The 17897-nt window shown below is 41.3% G+C and overlaps 2 protein-coding genes across 5 annotated transcripts in view; one reads left to right on the forward strand and one right to left on the reverse strand.

The window, feature by feature from the left end:
- Positions 1 to 647: 647 nt before the first annotated feature.
- LOC140507785 (uncharacterized) lies at positions 648 to 8569 on the reverse strand. The gene is made up of 3 exons (XM_072615702.1): positions 8311 to 8569; positions 4098 to 7857; positions 648 to 839 (listed from the first exon to the last, which is right to left on the reverse strand). The coding sequence occupies exons 1-2, from the start codon at positions 8567 to 8569 to the stop codon at positions 7079 to 7081; spliced, it is 1038 nt and encodes a 345-aa protein (XP_072471803.1). The 3' UTR covers positions 648 to 839; positions 4098 to 7078.
- WASF3 (WASP family member 3) overlaps positions 7336 to 17897 on the forward strand; it is a 186488-nt gene continuing 175926 nt past the window's right edge. For 2 of the 4 annotated variants that reach the window (XM_072611777.1, XM_072611770.1), the window contains exon 1: positions 7336 to 7436. The gene's annotated coding sequence lies outside the window, so the exon portion shown is untranslated. Of the gene's footprint in view, positions 7437 to 9326; positions 9432 to 17897 lie in introns of those variants that run through there. The other 2 variants (XM_072611773.1, XM_072611772.1) reach the window with 2 other exon arrangements.

Genomic DNA, 17897 nt, shown 5'->3' on the forward strand with positions numbered 1-17897 from the left:
GAATATAATATTCTAAACCTTTTGATCCCTTATTGTAGAAGCTGCTAAATCTTGCATATTCACTGTATTTCCACAACACTTGAATTTTTTCTTTTTGGCTGCTTGTATTATTTTCTCCTTGACCTTAGAACTCTAGAATTTGACTAAAATATTCCTAGGAGTTTTCTTTTGGGAGTGTCTTTCAGGAAGTGATTAGTGGATTCTTTCTATTTCTATTTTACCCTCTGGTTTTAGAATATCAGGACAGTTTTCCTTGATAATTCTTGGAAGATCATATTTAGGCTCTTGTTTGGATCATGGTTTTCAGGTAGACCAGTAATTTTTAAATTATCTGTTTTCTAGGTCATTTGTTTTTCCAGTGAGATATTTTACATTGTCTTCTATTTTTTTCATTCTTTTGGTTTTGTTTTATAACTTCTTGATTTCTCATAAAGTTCTTAGCTTCCATTGCTCCATTCTAATTTTTAAGCTATTATTTTCTTCAGTGAGCTTTTGGACCTCCTTTTCCATTTGGCCAATTCTTCTTTTTAAGGCATTCTTCTCGTTATTGGCTTTTTGGATTTCTTTTGCCATTTGGGTTAGTCTATTTTTAAAGGTGTTATTTTCTTCAGCATTTTTTGGATTTCCTTTAGCAAGCTGCTGACTTGTTTTTCATGATTTTCTTGCATCACGCTCATTTCTCTTTCCAACTTTTCCTCTACATCTCTTACTTGCTTTTTAAAATCCTTTTTGAGCTCTTCCATGGCCCGAGCCCATTTCATATTTTTTTTTAGAAGCTTTGGTTATAGAAGCCTTGACCTTTCTTTCTTCCTCTAGTAGTATGCTTTGATCTTCCTCATCTGAAGGGATGAAAGAAAATACCTTTTCACCAAGAAAGTAACCTTCTATAGTCTTATTTTCCCCCCTTTGGAGGTTTTTCCAGCCAATTACTTGATTTCTGAGTTCTTTGTTAAGTGGAGGGTGCACTACCCCCAAGTTTCAGAGGTTTTGTGCACCCACTTTCAGAGATATCTCTAAGGATCTGTAAGTTCTCAGTTCCTCCACAATTGTATAATCAAGGGAGAGGAGTTTACTCCTCTCCTGGACTGTGCTGTGGTCTGTGAGCAACCACAAGCACTCTTTTCTGCCCTGGAACCGCGAATAGATTTCTCTCTCCACAGGTGCCACCAGCCATGCCAGGGCTCCTCCTCACATCAGGACTGCCACTAAAGACTGTGACTCAGATCAACCACTCATTTCCCCCATGGTCTGTAGGCTGGGAGCTGCAGAAGCAGTCACTGCTGTGGCAGTAGCTGCCTCTATCCTGGGACTGGGGCTGGGGCCAGACCATGCTCCCTTCTCACCTTGGGGAGAGAGGTTTCTTACTGACCTTTGAAGTTGTCTTTGGCATTTGTGGGTAGAAAAATCTGGCAACCACAGCAGCTGCCTGTGATTCAGTACCCTGAGATCTACTCCAGTCCTGTCTGTGTTGGCACATTATGGGCCAAGCTGGTGCAATAGACCCTTCCTGTTGACCTTCCAGATTGTCTTGGGCTGGAAATCTGTTTCACTCTATCTTTTTGTGACCTCTGCTGCTCTAGTATTTGCTTAGAGTAACTGTTTTACAGGTATTTTGAGTGATTTGGTGGGGGGAGAGCTCAAGTAGGTCCCTGCTTCTACTCTGCCATCTTGGCTCTGACCCCACCCTCTTTATTTTTCTTGAGATTTTTTTCTCTGTTTTTCCCCCCCCACAACATGGCTATTATGGATATAGTTTTCAGGACTGAACATATATAGCCTATATCGAATTGCTTGCCTTCTTGGTGAGGGGGGTGGGGAGGGAAAAGAGGAGAGAATCTGGAACTCAAAGTGTTAAGAATGAATAGTGAAGATTGTTTCTACATGTAGCTGGGAAAAAAATAAAATACTAAATATAAAAAAAATTGTTTTCTTTCCACTAATAATAATAGTATTTAAATAATGCTTTAAAGTTTACAAAACAATATAAAAATATTATCTGATGCTCAAAACAACTTTGGGAAGTAGGTGCTATTATTATTTGCATTTTACAAATAAGAAAACTGAGCCAACAGAAGCCACACAGCTAGTAAGCATCTAAAGCAGTATTTGAACTCAGGTCTTCCTGACTCCAAGCCCAGCAGTCTATACATTGTCTCACCTAGTCTTCTTATATTGTAGTCATTGTATAAATTGTTGTTTTGATTCTGTTTAAATTACTGTGAGCGTTTCATACAGGTATTCCCAGGTTTCTCTAAACTGCTACCTCTTTTCATTAATTATGGCACAATGTTATTCCATTATATTTATGTCATAATTTATTCAGCCATTTCCAAATTAATATGTACCCCCTTAGTTTCTAATTCTTTGTTCTCACAAAAGAGCGATCAATATTTTTTGTACATTTAGGAATGGTATCTCACTCAAAGTGAGAATACTAGAAGACCTGAAAGGACCAGGGTCTCACGTTACATTCTGGGCCATCTCCAGCCATCCTGATGAATAGCAGGCCACTGGATCCAGATGGTTCTGGAGGAAAAAAGTATTGGCGACCTTGCACAGATCTCCCTCACTCAAATCAAAGTCAACTGCAAGCCATGTCATCATCTTGATGTCATGGTCCTCTTTGAGAATGAAGGACAAACACAACCTGTGAGTGAGTAGCAGCTCTCCTCCTCCTCCTCCTCCTCCTCCTCCTCCTTCTCCAGTGTTTCACCCCCCAAAACTTCCTTTTTTCCCGTACTGGCTACATATCTTGCTCAAAGATCAAGCCTTAAACTCAATTCACTCTGGAGCTCATAGGCTAGACAAGTCCCCACCCACCTAGCACAGAGTGAATTTAAATACTAAATAGTATTGTTTCTCTTTTACCCAGGAACCCTGAGGGTCTTCTCCTCCCAATTTGATTTTCTTTCTGTTTAAAGGGGCCATCTCTTGAGCAACTACTTGAAACCTATTCACTGAATAGGAGTATCTCACTCAAAGTGAGAATGCTATAAGACCATAGCCTGAAAAGGTCAGGGTCTCACATTGCATCCTTGGCCATCTCCAGTCGTTCTGATGAATATCAGGCCACTGGATCCAGATGGCACAGGAGAAGAAAGTGAGGTTGGTGACCTTGCACAGCCCTCCTCACTCAAATCAAAGTCAGCTGCAAGTCATCATCATCTTGATGTCATGGTCCTCTTTGAGAATGAAGGACAAACACAATCACAACAATGCTACGAAATTTTTTTGTACATACAGGTCCCCTCCCTCTTTATTCAATCTTTTTTGGGGAAGAAGATTATATATGGGTCTATAGTATTCCTCAGTCAAAGGGCAGATTAATGAATTTTTGCACATAATTTTAACATTGCTTTCAAGAATTGTTTGACTACTTTACAACTCCTTCCAACAGCGGGCTTCCATAGCCTTTCTAACAATTATAATTTCCTTTTTGATTATCTTTGTCAGTCTTATGTCTATGAGGTAGAATTGCAGAGTCATTTAAATTTCCATTTCTCTGCAAATCAAAACAAATCTGAGGTTTAGTTCACTCCACACCCATCAAACTGACAAAGACAACAAAAGATTGTAAGAGTCATATTGGATTATAAAAAGACAAGGTACAGTAATGCATTGTTGATGGAGTTGTGAACTAGTATATTCATTTTGGAAAGCAATTTGAAATCAAACAAATAACGTGGTTAAAATGTTCATGTTATGATCCATTGATTCCATTGCTAAATATTTGCCCAAAGGACATTGTTGAAAAAAAAAGAAAGGCTCCATATACGCTAGAATGCTTATAATTAGTACTTTTGTGGTAGCAAAGAACAGGAAACAAAGTAGATGCCATCAGTTGGGGATGGCTAAGTAAATTATGGCACATTAATATAATGGAATATCACTCTGCTGTAAGAAACAATGTAAGCATATGATAAATACAGAGAAGCATGAAAAGACTTACATGAACTGATTCAAAGTGATACGAGGAGACAAAAAATACACAACTATAACAAAATAAATAAAAAAACTCACTACAAAACACTAAAAAATAAATATTGCAACATTTCAAAGACCAATTGTGACTCTGAAAAAGAGTTATGAGAAAATACCTTCTGTCCTCCTTTACAGGGGAACTCCATGAATGTGGACCACTGCATATATTTTCAGATTGTTCTAATGTAAAAAAATAAAATAAAGCACATGGATGATAAAGTACGAACATTTTATATTTCTCTTATTGTTAGTGATTTGGACCAATTTTTCCTAATAATTGTTGATAGCTTGTGTTTGTTCTTTTAAGAACTATCCAGATCCTTTTACCCTTTATCTACTGGGGAATGGCTATTGCTCTTTTATATTTGTATCAATTCCCTCACCTTCCTTTCCATTCCCTCTGCTATCATACTACCTCTGTTACTAATCACCAGGAAGACCGCATTTCGCTTATTCTTAAAATATCTTGTGAAAGAATTATGTGAAGAAAGTGACAAAAATACCTGCATCTTTTGACCCATTGCTAGGCATATACTTCAAGGAGATTAATTATAAAAAGAAAAGCCTCATATACAGCAAAATATTTACAACGGCATTTTTTATCACAGCATAGAACAGAAACAAAGAAGGCCATCAATTGGGGAATGGCTAAACAGGTGATGATACATAAATGTAATGAAAGAGTACTGTGGTGTAAGACATAATCAAGAAGATGAAAATAGATGCATGGGAAACTGATATAGGAACTGATACAAAACAAATGAGGTATGCAGAACCTGGAAAACAATTTACTCGATGACAATAACCATATAAAAGGAAAGATTAACAACAATAAAAACATGCCAAAATGGAATACTGCAGAATTATATTGACCAAGCTTCTACCCTGGAAGATATATGAGAAGTTATCTCCTTCACGTCTTTAAAAAGATGGGGAATTATGAGCATGGAATACTATATATAATGTCAAGCCTTTTCCATGCCTTATTTAGTTTTGCTGAACTATGAGTTTTTTCTCCCTCTTATTTTATTCTTTGTTATAATAGATTGTTCTCTAGAGGAGTAGTGGAGAGAGTCATGTTGGGAAAGAAAGGTATTTTAAAGATGTCAGTAAAATATGTTAAAAATACTAGAAGTGTCTGTAATTTTATTGAGTTAGGGAGCTCTTTAGATATGAAACTCCCTCAATCTGTGTAGATAACAAGCCATGTGTGATGTGGTGAAGAATTAGGTCCTAGGGAGCTGCCTGAGAATGACTTACTGATTCCAATACCAGGAGTCTATTCACAGTGCTCTGCTACCTCACAAAACTACTATGGGATTAAACATGTCTAATATGTGTCCTGTGAACTCAACTTCCTTCATAATGAAATGCCATTGCTACAGACTTAAGTCTTTAAGGCACAAAACACTTACCCCAAATAGAGGGAATCTAAATAATCCTAATGATAGCAATTGAAGAAAAAGTTTAATAAAAAGAAAAAGAAAAAAAAAACTTCTGCTAAAACCTTGCATTGAATGAATTTAAAATCACCTGTCAGTCTTGTAATGAGTTCATAGGCTAGTTAAAAAATTTGACCATGTGTCTGGAAGGAGTTGTTTTCTAGTAATTCCATAAACTTTTATGGGTCTATATTCCACAAAACTGAATTAAGGGACTTGTTATATGACAGGGTTAGCCTAGGGTTAAGATAGAGAGGTAAGATAAATTAGGGTTGACAACACTATTCTATGGTAATGTCTTCTTTATTAGAGTTGAAATATAGTCAGGTGCGAATGACACCCGGGTGGTCTTTAAACACATCAAAGTCAAAATGTCCAAAATAAAAGTTATTTTCTCCTCCCTTGTCTCCCTTCCTCCCCACAAACAGAACAAAACCAACAAAACCCAAATCTAAACTCCTAGCATTTTCCCAAAATGTTTACTATGCCTTGAATGGATTTTTGGATTTCCTCTCTTGGCCACCACATGATTCTTTTCCTTCAAGATTCAACTTTCTTTTATGCCACTCTGACATCTAGTAAAAACACTTTATCACAGTTTAATTTGTATTGCAAATTGCTTGAAGTTTGGACCTCTATTATCTTTGTTCTTTGGACACTGAGTGCCTAATACTGTATCTTTCATTGAATAAATGATTGTTGAATTAAAAATAAGTAACGGCAGGGTGTTCCATTCAATAAGATTGTAATTAATTTTGCAAAAGGAAAAAATCCTGCCCATATTTAACAAAACAATGAAAATAGTGCACATTCCTGATACTGAGCTGCCTTGATAATTTAACTCTTTCAGTCTATATTATCTCTAAGTTTATGACCGAGGAAACACAGATTTGTGCTGGTTTTCAGTAATCATTTACCGTTATCAGTGACTATTTGCAAAAGGGCTTAAAGTATTGCAAAAGCCCTTAAAGTTCAATACCCCTGGTCATTTTACTCAGAATGACTTTTCCCCCCTGAAGTTCTCTAATAGAACAAGAAGTAACTCAGTTATTTGCTTTGCATAATCAAACCCAAAACTGATAAAGAAATAAAAAGAGTGCAGATGGGCAGGTTTGGATTTTATACTAACAGTATCCTTAGGGGGTTTTATGGCCTTTTTCAGATGTTTTGTCGAAACTGGCTTTATCAAATATTCCCTGTGTCTGATTGTAATAGAACGGGGTTGGATAACCTAAGAGCTATCTCACCCTTAATATGGTAATGAGTGGTTTGACCATATCTGAACCACTGAATCTGATATGGAAGTAGATAAGTGTTAACAATTAAAAAAAGGTAAAAATCAGCATTGGTTGAAGCTTAAAAGATTTCCGTAGGAAGAATTTAAAATTATTTGAGAGGTAACACGAAATCAAAAGGACACTCAGAATCCTACATCTGCAGCTCAGGGATGCTTTCACCCCAAAACTACAGGTGGGTGTCAATTCCCAGGAACCACTCCCACCCCATAAATGGAAGTGATTAGGTAGACCTTCAAATACCTGCAGCAGGTACATGTTTACCAACACATGAGCGCGCTCACTCTCTTGTTTACCCTTTGGCACGACTCAGGACCAAACTGACCCTCACCTTGCCTTTTGGCAAGAGCAGCCACAGCTTTAGCTATACCCACATCTGGGGGTGGAGAGGGGTCTGTGACTTAACCCCCTCGGCAGCGCCCTCCGCGTACCTCTCACGTCGGCGATTGGCCCAGAGCATCGCCAGTCACCGCGGGGCAGGCCAGCGAGCGGGCTTCGGTTGGCAGAGGGGGCGTCGCTGTCCCCTTCGCCCACCGCTTTCCCCGCCTCCTCCTCCCCTCGGGGAGGGCCAGGAGGGGGCGTGGCTGTGGCCGTGGCCAGGCCGGTGGCGGCGTTGGTGGCTGCCGCTGCTGCCGTGTGCGGTGTGGATGCGGCGGGCTGCGCGGCCGCTGGCTGGGCGGCTGCGACCGAAGGGGATGAAGGAGCCGCGGCGGAGCCGGTGAGTGCGGCTGCAGCCCTCGCTCGTTCTTGTCTCCCCTTCCCTTCCTTCCCAAGCTTTTCCGCTCCTCCGGGGCGGGGATGGGGGCAGGAGCGGGAGCGGGAGCTGGGCCCTCGGACCCTGGCTCCTCTTCCTCCTCCTCCTCCTCCTCCTAGCTGCCGACTTGGGTCTCGCAGTCGGCCATGCTTGGGGCCCGGGCTGGCGGGGTAGCCGAGCCCGGGCCTCGGCGCCCACCGTCTGTCCGCGGCCCCCCCGAGGGAGCTTGGTGCTCCCGGCTGCCCGAAGCTGCTGCGGCCGCCTCCTCTGCCCTGTCCTTCTCGGGCTCCTCCGGATGCTGTGCCCGGGCCAGGGCCCCGGCTGCCCGCTGCTCTGACCGCCTGCCTGGAGGGGAGCCCACACCCCTGCCTGCAGCCCAGCTCCGCTGCCCTCGCGTGCTCTCAGCCCGACTCCTGCCCTTCCCCTGGACCCACTCTTCTCTATCCCGCTCCAGGCTCTACTCGGCCCACTCTTCCCCTCCAGCTTCCCCTCCCCCTCGGCCCCTGCCTCCAGGCTCCATCTCTCTTCCCCTGGACCTACTGTCTTCTCTGGTCTCGGACGCCTTCTCTGGACACTGGACCTCCTCCTCCTCCCTCCCCTCCTCTTCCACCTCGGCCGCTTCCCTCTCCTTACCCTGAGGCCAGATTCCTGCTCTCTCCCCCGGACCCACTCCTTTCCATCCCCTGCTCCCAGCCTTCTGACCCATTCCTCCTCTCCAGCGTGCTCTCAACCTCCCTTTGACCCCTGCCCCCAGGTTCCTGCTCTCTTCCTCTGGCCCCACTCTATTCCTTGTCCCAGGTTCTTTCTCTTTACATTGGACCGACTCTTCTCCTCTAACCCCCATCCCGCAGCCAGGCTCGTGCACCATTCCCCTGGCCCCATTCCTCTACTCTCGCCACATCCTCTGCAGCCAGACTCTTCCTGTCTTCCACTGGGACCCGCTCCTCTCCATCCAGTGCCTCCAGGCTCCAGCCCCCTAACACTGGACCTCCTCTTCTCCCACCACCTTTCTTGCAGCCAGGCTCCTCCTGCTCCCTACCTACATCTCTTGTCCTCTCAAAGGCTGATCCACCTCGACCCCGTCCTCTCCTTCCCATCTTCCCAGCTAGGCGCCTCCTATCTTCTAGTTGGACCTGTTTTACCCTGTGCTCTTTCCAAGCATTTTTCTCTCCTAGTTTTCCTGCTCCTCTTCTTGGCTAGTTCTCCTTCTGCTTTTTCTCCCACCTCCAGAGTGGTTCTAGGGCACACTCCTGCCCCCCTCCTCCCACCTTTCCTTTCCTTTCTATTCCTACTGTCTGGCTCTCCCTACACCTCCCTCCAGGTGTTTGATCTCCATCCCCTTGCCTGTCCGCCATCTGCTTCCCTCTCAGTGTCTGCTCCCTCCCTACTCTTCCATCCCCCACATCGTCTACTATGGGGTGTCTCATCATCCCCCAGCTCTCTGCTTCCCCCTTATCTCCTTGTTCTCTGTCCCTTTCTTGCCCTCTTCATATCGCTGCCCTCTGTCCTGGCTTTTCTGCTCGTTTCATGAGCCTGGGCACCCTCTGTGCCCGCTGCTGGCTCTAGCCCCCGTGCCGGCTCGCCTGCGGAACCCCCCCTCCCCCCAACCCCCATCCCCCAACCTCTGAGAGAGCCCTGGCCTGGACCGCCAAGTAACTCAGCCTCAGTAACAATGCTCAGTACTCGGTCACGGTGGGAAGGTTTCTGGGGGAAGCCTGCAAGCCTCGAGTTGAAGGGGTGAAGGAGAGCCTGGCTAGCGAGGGAGCAGTGTTGCCTTGATTGATAATCACCAGGAGCCTTTCTCCGTGGGGAGCCCGGGGTGGGGATGGGGGTGGAGAGCCTGACTCTTCCGCCACCGCATTGAGGCTTCAGAGAGTTCTGCCAGGAGGACTTTCCCTCCCGGTCCCGGGTACTTGCAGGCAATGGCGATTTCTTCTTGGACTCAGAAGCTGCGCTAGGGTTAGTTTCAAAGCTGTCAAAAGAACAAAGTTATTCATTGTCATCCAGGAGTAGCAGATCGGTTTGGGGTTGAATTATTTCCTTTTTGAGAAACCCATTATCGTAACTGTTATGGGCCGGATGGTTGTCCTGTTTAGGCTTTATGTTAAAGTGTTGCCTTACCCTTACCATTTTTTTAAAGCTAAAAATTAAAGAATCAGTTTATTTGATTTGTATAGAAGCTTGTCAAAAGATGAGCAAAATATATTTCAAAGGACACTGATGCTTAACTCTTACAGAATTCATACTTGTTATGAGGTGGAGCATTTGAAATTACTTGTCAGAGATATTGTGATTTCTTTGACTTAAATATGCTTTTTAAAATTTCTATTTTATGATTCTCATAACATACAGGTTTTAGCTATCAGAGAGATTAGTTATTTTTCAGTATACCTCTAAGGCAGTTTTACTGAATATTATTAGTATACACACAAGTTATTCAACTTTGCCTCCCTCCCTAGCAGTACAACAGTGTAGTAATTCTTGCAAACCAATTCTTTTATCTTCTTGAGAAGTTAAACAAAAGAAAGCTGTCCCTGGCCTTTCCCATAGACCTTTCAGTTTGCCTCATTCTATCTCCCCTACTCCCTCCCTCCATTTTAATAGTTTAACATCACTATGGTATTTTCTCTACTTTGAAGATTTCCTTGTTAAGCAAGTAAGTAAGTGGCAATGTTTTTGAAAATCGTGGTGTAGCATTTATATGCTTAAAGCTTTGTGTTTATGTCTGCTCAAATAAGAGTAATTTCGTTGAAAGTTTGTTTCCAACTTAGGGTGCTTATGTTCTGGTTTATTTCATATTGACTTAAAATGTTGTTGACATTTACTGGTGGAAAAGAGACTTGTACTAGAGATATAAAAAGAAGTCCTCATAGAGTTTGCCATTGACAGTTTGGAAGCTGTAGCATTCTTCCGCTTATTTTCTTGAAATGAATTAAATTAAATGATTTGCCATAAACTGCAGATATTTTTTAAATACCTCAAAGTTTTTTATAAAGCACAGCTTTGAAAGCTGATCATGTCAACATGAAAATCTATTGTCAGTGACAATTTTATATTTACATGTTTAGTGTTTCTGAAACATTTAAATGAATTTGGCTGTGGCAAATGAGCCCTATTAGAAGTTATAAGGACATCTTAGTTAAAATAATTTCATAATGAGTACAAAAAGAATTTGAGACAAAGTGGTATGCTAATTATGGTGGTCCTTTTTTTCAGATTTGCCCCAGTTTCCAGGTCTAAGAGGGTTTTATTTTTGTTTGAAGTACACTCACAAAATAGGGCAATAATTCAAAAGCTTGCTTGTAATCATTGTCCTTCATTTTCATAGATAATTGCCATGTAGATGCGGCTCAAAATACCCACATTATCTTGTTGGAGACCCCCCTCCCCCTTTTAACCATCTTGTTCACTTCAAAGATTCTGTTGCTTTTGCCAAGATTGTTGTCTTCTACCAAGGCCTGTCTTCTTTTTCTCAAAATCCAGTCACTAAGCTAGTCTAATTTTCTTCTCTCTTGGACTACTCTTAACTCAGTTCTGAGTTTCTTCTCTCCCAGGTCTTGCTTTCCTCTCCTGAAAGTGCTCATCTCCCCAAGGTTCTATTCATGTCCCTCAAAATGAACTTTCCTTCAGAGTTTGACCTTTGTGCCAGAACATGTTCTTTCCCAGGGTAGCTCCCCCCTGGGAGAATGGTAATTTTATTCCCAGTGTGGTCCAGTTCACTTCCCCTCGTGTGTTGTATTCTCTTAATACTTGACTCTGCTGTCTCATGACCTGTCCTTTTTACAGGATTTGATCTCAGGGGGTTGTGTTCTCTGTGAAGAAAAAGAAATGTCTTGGGAAAAGAGCAGTTTTTCCCTTATTCACAGCCATGTCTGCTTTTGGCATATTTTCTTCTTTTTCAGAGCTTGTTCTTTCATTCTTTTATAGCCTATTTTTCTCTTTGGGGACTCTTCTCCCTATCTTGGATTTGGACTCCTTTCTCATATTTCAGCCCTTTTTTTCTTAGTGTCTTTTATTTCTTCCTTCCTTTCTTTTTAAAGGGTCTGGATTTTTAACTTCTTTCCCAGGGCCTTGACTCTCTACCTGGTATCTTCCCTAGAACTTGTTCTACTCTTAGAACCCTGTTCATGTCTTTCAGAGCCTCTGCTCTCCTCATCTGAGCTCCTGTGGCAATCCCTGTCTGAAAGATACATCTGGCAATTAATCATTCACTGCCTTCTGCAGTCTTGCTTTTGTCTTGAACAGATCTTTAAATCTTATTGTTGTTTGCATGTTTTTGTCTCAAAACCCTAACTAGATTGTGGATTCTTTTGGGGAAGGGATCCTGCGTTATATTTCCCAGATCATTTATATACTGTGAGTCTAGTAGGCCTTTAAATATGTTTAATTTTATCAGTCAATAAACATTTTTTAAGCAAGTGCTGAGAACTGTGCTAAGCACTGGGGGTACAAAAAAAGGCTTTAGACAATCTCTGCCTTCAAGGAGTTTACCATTTAACGGGAGAGATAACATGCAAATGACTGTGTGCAAGCAAGCTCTATACAGTTTAAATTGGAGATAAGCAACCTAGGAAAAGCCCTGGAATTAACAGGGATCAGGAAAAGCTGCAGGTGGAAGGTGGGATATCATTGTCCCCATGTGTGTTTGTCTTTCCTTGCCGAAGAAGACCTTGCCATCAGAGAAATAATGACATGAATTGCACTTGACTTTGCTTTGAGTGAGGGAGGGCTGTGCAGGTCACCAGCCTCACTTCTTCTCCAGAGCCATCTGAATCAGGATGACTGAAGATGAGCCAGAATGAGGCAATTGGGGTTAAGTGAGTTGCCCAAGGTCACACTGCTAGTGAGTGTCAAGTGTCTGAGGTGAGATTTGAACTCAGGTCCTCCTGACTCCTACACTGGTGCTCTATCCACTGCACTACCTAGCTACCCCAATATAGTTCCCATGGAGTCCTTTGAAGTATCATTATTCTTATTTTACCAGTAGAGAAACTGAGGCTCATTTAAGTCAAATAGCTTACTCAAGGTCATGGCTAATAAATGGCAGAATTTATTCTCCTGGTCTTCTCATTCTTAAATCCTTTGTTCTTCTGCAACTTTCTCTCTCTCTCTTCCTTTCCCCCCCTCATTTCTCTGCCTTCCTGTCTCTGTCTCTCTGTCCTTCTGTCCCGCCACCCAGCAATTACACCTCCCTAAAGAAATTATCTTTCACCTTGCACACATTTACAGATCAGTGTTTAGATTATGCAGCCACAATTGGTCATCCAGTGCCTGTGAGACTCGCACAATTCCCTCCAAAACTTTTACTAGAATCATGGCACCGTGTAGTGGAAAAACCACTCAACGTAGAGTCAGATGACCTGGGCTAATGTCCTGGTTGAGGTAATTAGTCTTTTTCTTGAGCATTAATTTTGATACTTTTCTTGTAGGATGATTTTTTTAGGAGAAAAGTACTTTAGCAGCTTTCCAGTACTACATGAATTTGAGTTCTTAAGAAAATTTGCTCCACTTTAGAGGGTTTCAGGAGTTTTACTGATTCTGTTGTTTCCTAGCGCTGTTGCATTTAAAAAAAAAATTATGCTTCACCATGTGTTTAAAGTATTGCTTTCTGGTGGTTGTTGCTTTTTTCCTTGCATTTGTTCTGTTTCAATTCATCCATAGAGCAGCCCTTTACAACTGGAACACCAAAAGAATTGTGCTACAAGGAATTAACTTCTGTGCTGATTGATTGGCTGGAGTAGAGAAAACTGTCTTGCCGTATCACAAATGTGGCTTAGCTTCAGTTGATGGGAATGAAGCTTTGTTCCAGGTGCCTAATAGGTGCTCAATAAATACTTGCTCACTGATTAATTTGCCTTGTCCCTTTCTATGAAGTTGGACACTACCACCACCCTTTAATTTAGTCTGGTGGTTGATGAAGCACATATTTTTAAACCTCTCTAAGAATGCATTTGCTTTGCTTTCCTTCTTTATCAATTAGTGCAGCATGAAAGAAGGCACTACCCAGGTAGCAGACCTTGGAGCTGTACTGGAGCTGTAGATCTTGGCAATGCTTTTTTCTTTCCAAATAAATTTGGATTTAATATTCATACAGAGGCTCATTGTGCCAGATTTGTTTTGTGTGAGGCGTTGAATTTCTCATGGCAGGCACATGATGTCTCTGAGCTCCAGAATAGACCACTTGAGCCTTGAATAGGAGGGTTTTTGAAGAGTATATTAGACATTTAACAAGTGTTTGAGTAACCACAAGTGCTGACCAATCTACTAGACAACTTGATGCCTAATACTGGCTAGGATACCTGCATTTTTGTTGATCTAACAGCGTAGTGCAACTTTTTCCACTTTCGTCAGAATTGGGCTCCTTTGAGTCAGCCAGTTAGCCAACAAGCATTTATTAAGTACGTACTCTGTACCAGGCACTGTGTTGTGTTGGGGACACAAAGAAGGGCAACAGCAAACTCCCTACCTGTCCTCCTGGCCACTCCAAGTCTCCACTCTTAAGGAGTGGACATTCTAACTTCAGTGTGTCCAATAGGACAAGATGGTGAATAACTATCTACACATATCTTCGTGTCTAGTGGGACAAGATGGTTAATCATTCTATTTATAAAACTTTCAATATAAGATTGTAACATTTGTAGCATTTCATTATTTACTCATCGGAATACCTATTGACTACAGATTTCTGGAGATCAGATACTCAGGCAAATGTATTTCTGGAGATCTTCATACATGGTATGTATAGATTTTGTGCGATCATTTTTAGGGATCTATAACTGCTATCCATGCTTAATACCTTTACATCACAACTGTATGTCTTCCACATAAAGGCACTCAGAGCATCTAAATAGCTTTATTCTCAAAGAATATAGTTTACTTCTTACTAAAGCTTTTCCATAATCAAGCTTCACTTTCAGCTTTTTATGGACATTATCAGCCAGGCAGACAATAGGCTTTACTATCTGACAGGCATAGTGCTAAGTGCTGGGATGAAAAACTAAAGACAGTCACTACCCAAGAAGAACACACAGTTTAATGGGGAAACAACAAGGACCTGGACATACAAGATAAATAGGAAATAATTTATAGATGGAAGACACTAGAAGTGAGGTATGGAAAAGGCTTTCTCTGGAAGAAGGAAGTTTAATTGGGACTTGAAAGAAGATAGGCAAATCAGGAGGTGGAGACGAGGAGGGAGAGTGTTCAGGGCATGGGGGACAGCCAGAGAAAATGTCCTGGAGAGATATTCACTTGCTGTACACAGTAAATTCATTTGACATCCCATTTTAATATATTCCTATTTTATAGTACAGGTAGCAGTCTTGGATGACAGGGTTTTTTGATTCAAATGCCTCTTCTACACAGAGGAAGAGATGAACCTTAAATAAGAGCATATACAGAGAAAGGGCAGTTTTGCTTATGCTAATGCTGAGTCTGAGAGACATCACTGCTGGTCAGAACCTCTTTCTTTTGTAGAAATATTATAAACTTTGCATACCCCTTGTAAGAGATTTGCATAAATGCAAATCCAGTAATAAGTGATTTTTGTTTGGACTGTTTTGGATGATCCATAATATATTGTTTCTTTTAGCATATATTATCAAGGCTCAACTTTATTTGGTTGGAAAAAAGATACCTTCCCTCAAAAAAACCAAAAACCCATTGCTAAATTTACTGGAGAATTCTAATTACAAATCTGTAAGAAACATTTTTGCATCATTTAATCATTCTTTTTAATGACCTTGTGAGCTAGATTGCTTTAAATAACAGTCTCCACTTTCCAGGAGAACACTACAGTATTCAAAGTATATGTAACTTTTCATTGGTAATGAAGTTAGTTGCAGAACCAAGATAAAAATTTACCTTTGAGTTTCTGGACTATTAGCCCGTTGAACCACCTGATGTCAGTCCAAAAGAATTTTTTTTCATTTCTGTTCCTATATTTTGTTTCCAGAAATGACATTCTTTGCCCCTGACAAATTTTGAGATGACTTTTGGAAAAGCCTTGCAGGGAGTTAAAAGTTTAGAGTAGAATGTCTCTTTCAATCTGTTTATAAATATGTTTGGTCACTTACTTTTGCCAGTTCACAGATAAGATAGATTGAGATGCCTGTGACTCATCTTCCTTAGTTTGCCAGATTTCTTTTTTTAATTACTTTGTTTATTTTTAGTTTTCAACATTCACTTCCATAAGATTTAGAGTTTTAAATTTTCTCCCACTCCCTCTCCTCCCCCTTCCCAAGATGGTGTGTAATCTGATAGAGGCTCTACATATTCATTCATATTAAACATACAACATAATGGGAGGAACCAGGAGAAGGAAAAAAAACAACACAACCTAAAAAAGAGCAAATAGTATGCTTTCATCTGCATTTAGACTCCAAAGTTCTTTCTCTGGATGTGGATGGCATTTTCATTATGAGTCTTTTGGAGTTTGCTAGATTTCTAATCATTTTTGTGGGAAAATATTAACTATTCTGAGACCCAGATAAAGTGCCACCTACTCCATGAAGTTTTCCCTGACTACCTTCTTTAACTTTTCTTTTCCCCAATCTCCTCTAGCTCTTCTAGGCCAGGGCTTCTTAAACTTTTTCCACTCTCAACTCCTTCAGAACCTCTCAAACTCCAAATAGGGTCGAGACCCTTGGTTTAATAAACAGAGTCTAGGCTACATTACACAATACTGTCTTATACTCAATCATATAATGTCAGTCAAACAACAAAAATTTATTAAGTAGTTATAGTGTGCCAAATGGGATAGCTAAGTGGTGCAGTGGATAGAGTGCTGGGCCTGAAGTAAGGAAAACTCATCTTCAGATTTGACCTCAGACATTTAGCCTTGTGACCCTGGGTAAGTCACTTAACCCTGTTTGTCTCAGTTTTCTCTTCTGTAAAATGAGCTGAAGAAGGAAATGGCAAACCACTCCCATATCTTTGTCCAGTAAACCCCCAGTGAAGAGTCAGACGTGACTGAAATGACTGAACAACAAATGTGCCAAGCACTATACTAAGTATTGGGTATATAACTTTTTGTCCCTACACTAGAAGCAGCTAAGTAGCAGTGTGGGTAGAGCCCTAGACTTGAAATCAGGAAGATCCAAGTTCAGATTTAGCCTTACATAGCTGTGTGATCCTGGTAGACCATTTAACCTCTGTCTCCCTCAATTTCCTCACTCTGAAAAGAAGATAATAATAATGCCTACCTCTAAACGCAGTTGTGAAGAACAAATGAGATCATATTTGTAAAGTGTCTGGTACATAGTGGAACTTAATAAATGCTTTTTTCCTTCCTGCCTTCAAGGAGCTCACAATCTAATGGAGGAGACAAACATGAAAGTAACTAAAGTATATAAACATAGGAAATACTTACAGAGTAGATAAAAAGTAATAACAGAAGGGAAGAAACTAGCTACTGTGCAGAACCCAGAGGGGAATATGAGCTGAATCTTGAAGGAAGTTGGGTAAACTAAGAGGCAGAGTTGAGGGTTGGGGAGAGCCAGTGGAAAGACACAGAGACAGGAAGAACTGCAAAGACTCTGGAGTAGGTGGATCATAGAGTATGTGGAGAAGAGTAAGTGTAAGAAGACTTAAATGCCAACCAGAGGAATCGATAGTTGATTCTAGAGGTAATAAGGACCCACTGGAGTTTGTTGAATGGGGGATGAGATGCAGTGGGGGTGACCTGATCAGACCTTCACTAGAAGCTCACTTTGGTAGCAAAATGGGGGATGGATTGGAGTGGGAGAGACTTGAGGCAAGGAGACTAAGTGGAGGCTATTGCAGTGGTATAGATGTGAGGTGATATGGGGTTTTACTAGGGTGCATTTGACTGTCATTTCATAACAACAACAACAACATCTAGCATTTATACGGCACTTTAAGGTTTACAGACACTTTGCACACATTATCTCATTTGATACTTATCGCTATTATTGTCCCCATTTTGTAGGTGAAGAAACATAGGCGCAGAGAGATGAAGGGACTTGCCCTGAGTCACTAACATTTGTTAGTTGTTTCTCCATCTCCTAGACTTTTTCTTTGATGTTGCTCTAAGTTCTTATTGAAATTTGATTGGCTTTGATGACTTCATTAGAAAGTAAGTTTCTTGGTGGTTTGAATCATTTTGTGCAGCATCTGGCACAATGCCATCTCAACCCACATGCATAGTAGGAGGTCAGGTTCCCAGAACAAGGCTACATTCCCCTTAGGATTCAAGGGGTACCAAAGGGCAGTGGGACTTTTTCCAAATACCATCAGCTTGAGCCCCCATGTCAATGTATTTCCCCCACTGGTAACCATCACCCCACTTTCCTTTAACTCATTAAACTCAATTAGTTTTTTTTAGAAAGGATCATTAATTTTGAAGCTGTAGCAAGAACGGAAATACAAATGTTTCTCCCAAACCCTTTCCCCTACCTTGGTTCC

This window comes from Notamacropus eugenii, chromosome 5 (genome assembly GCF_028372415.1).
Source record: "Notamacropus eugenii isolate mMacEug1 chromosome 5, mMacEug1.pri_v2, whole genome shotgun sequence".
Classification (NCBI taxonomy): domain Eukaryota; kingdom Metazoa; phylum Chordata; class Mammalia; order Diprotodontia; family Macropodidae; genus Notamacropus; species Notamacropus eugenii.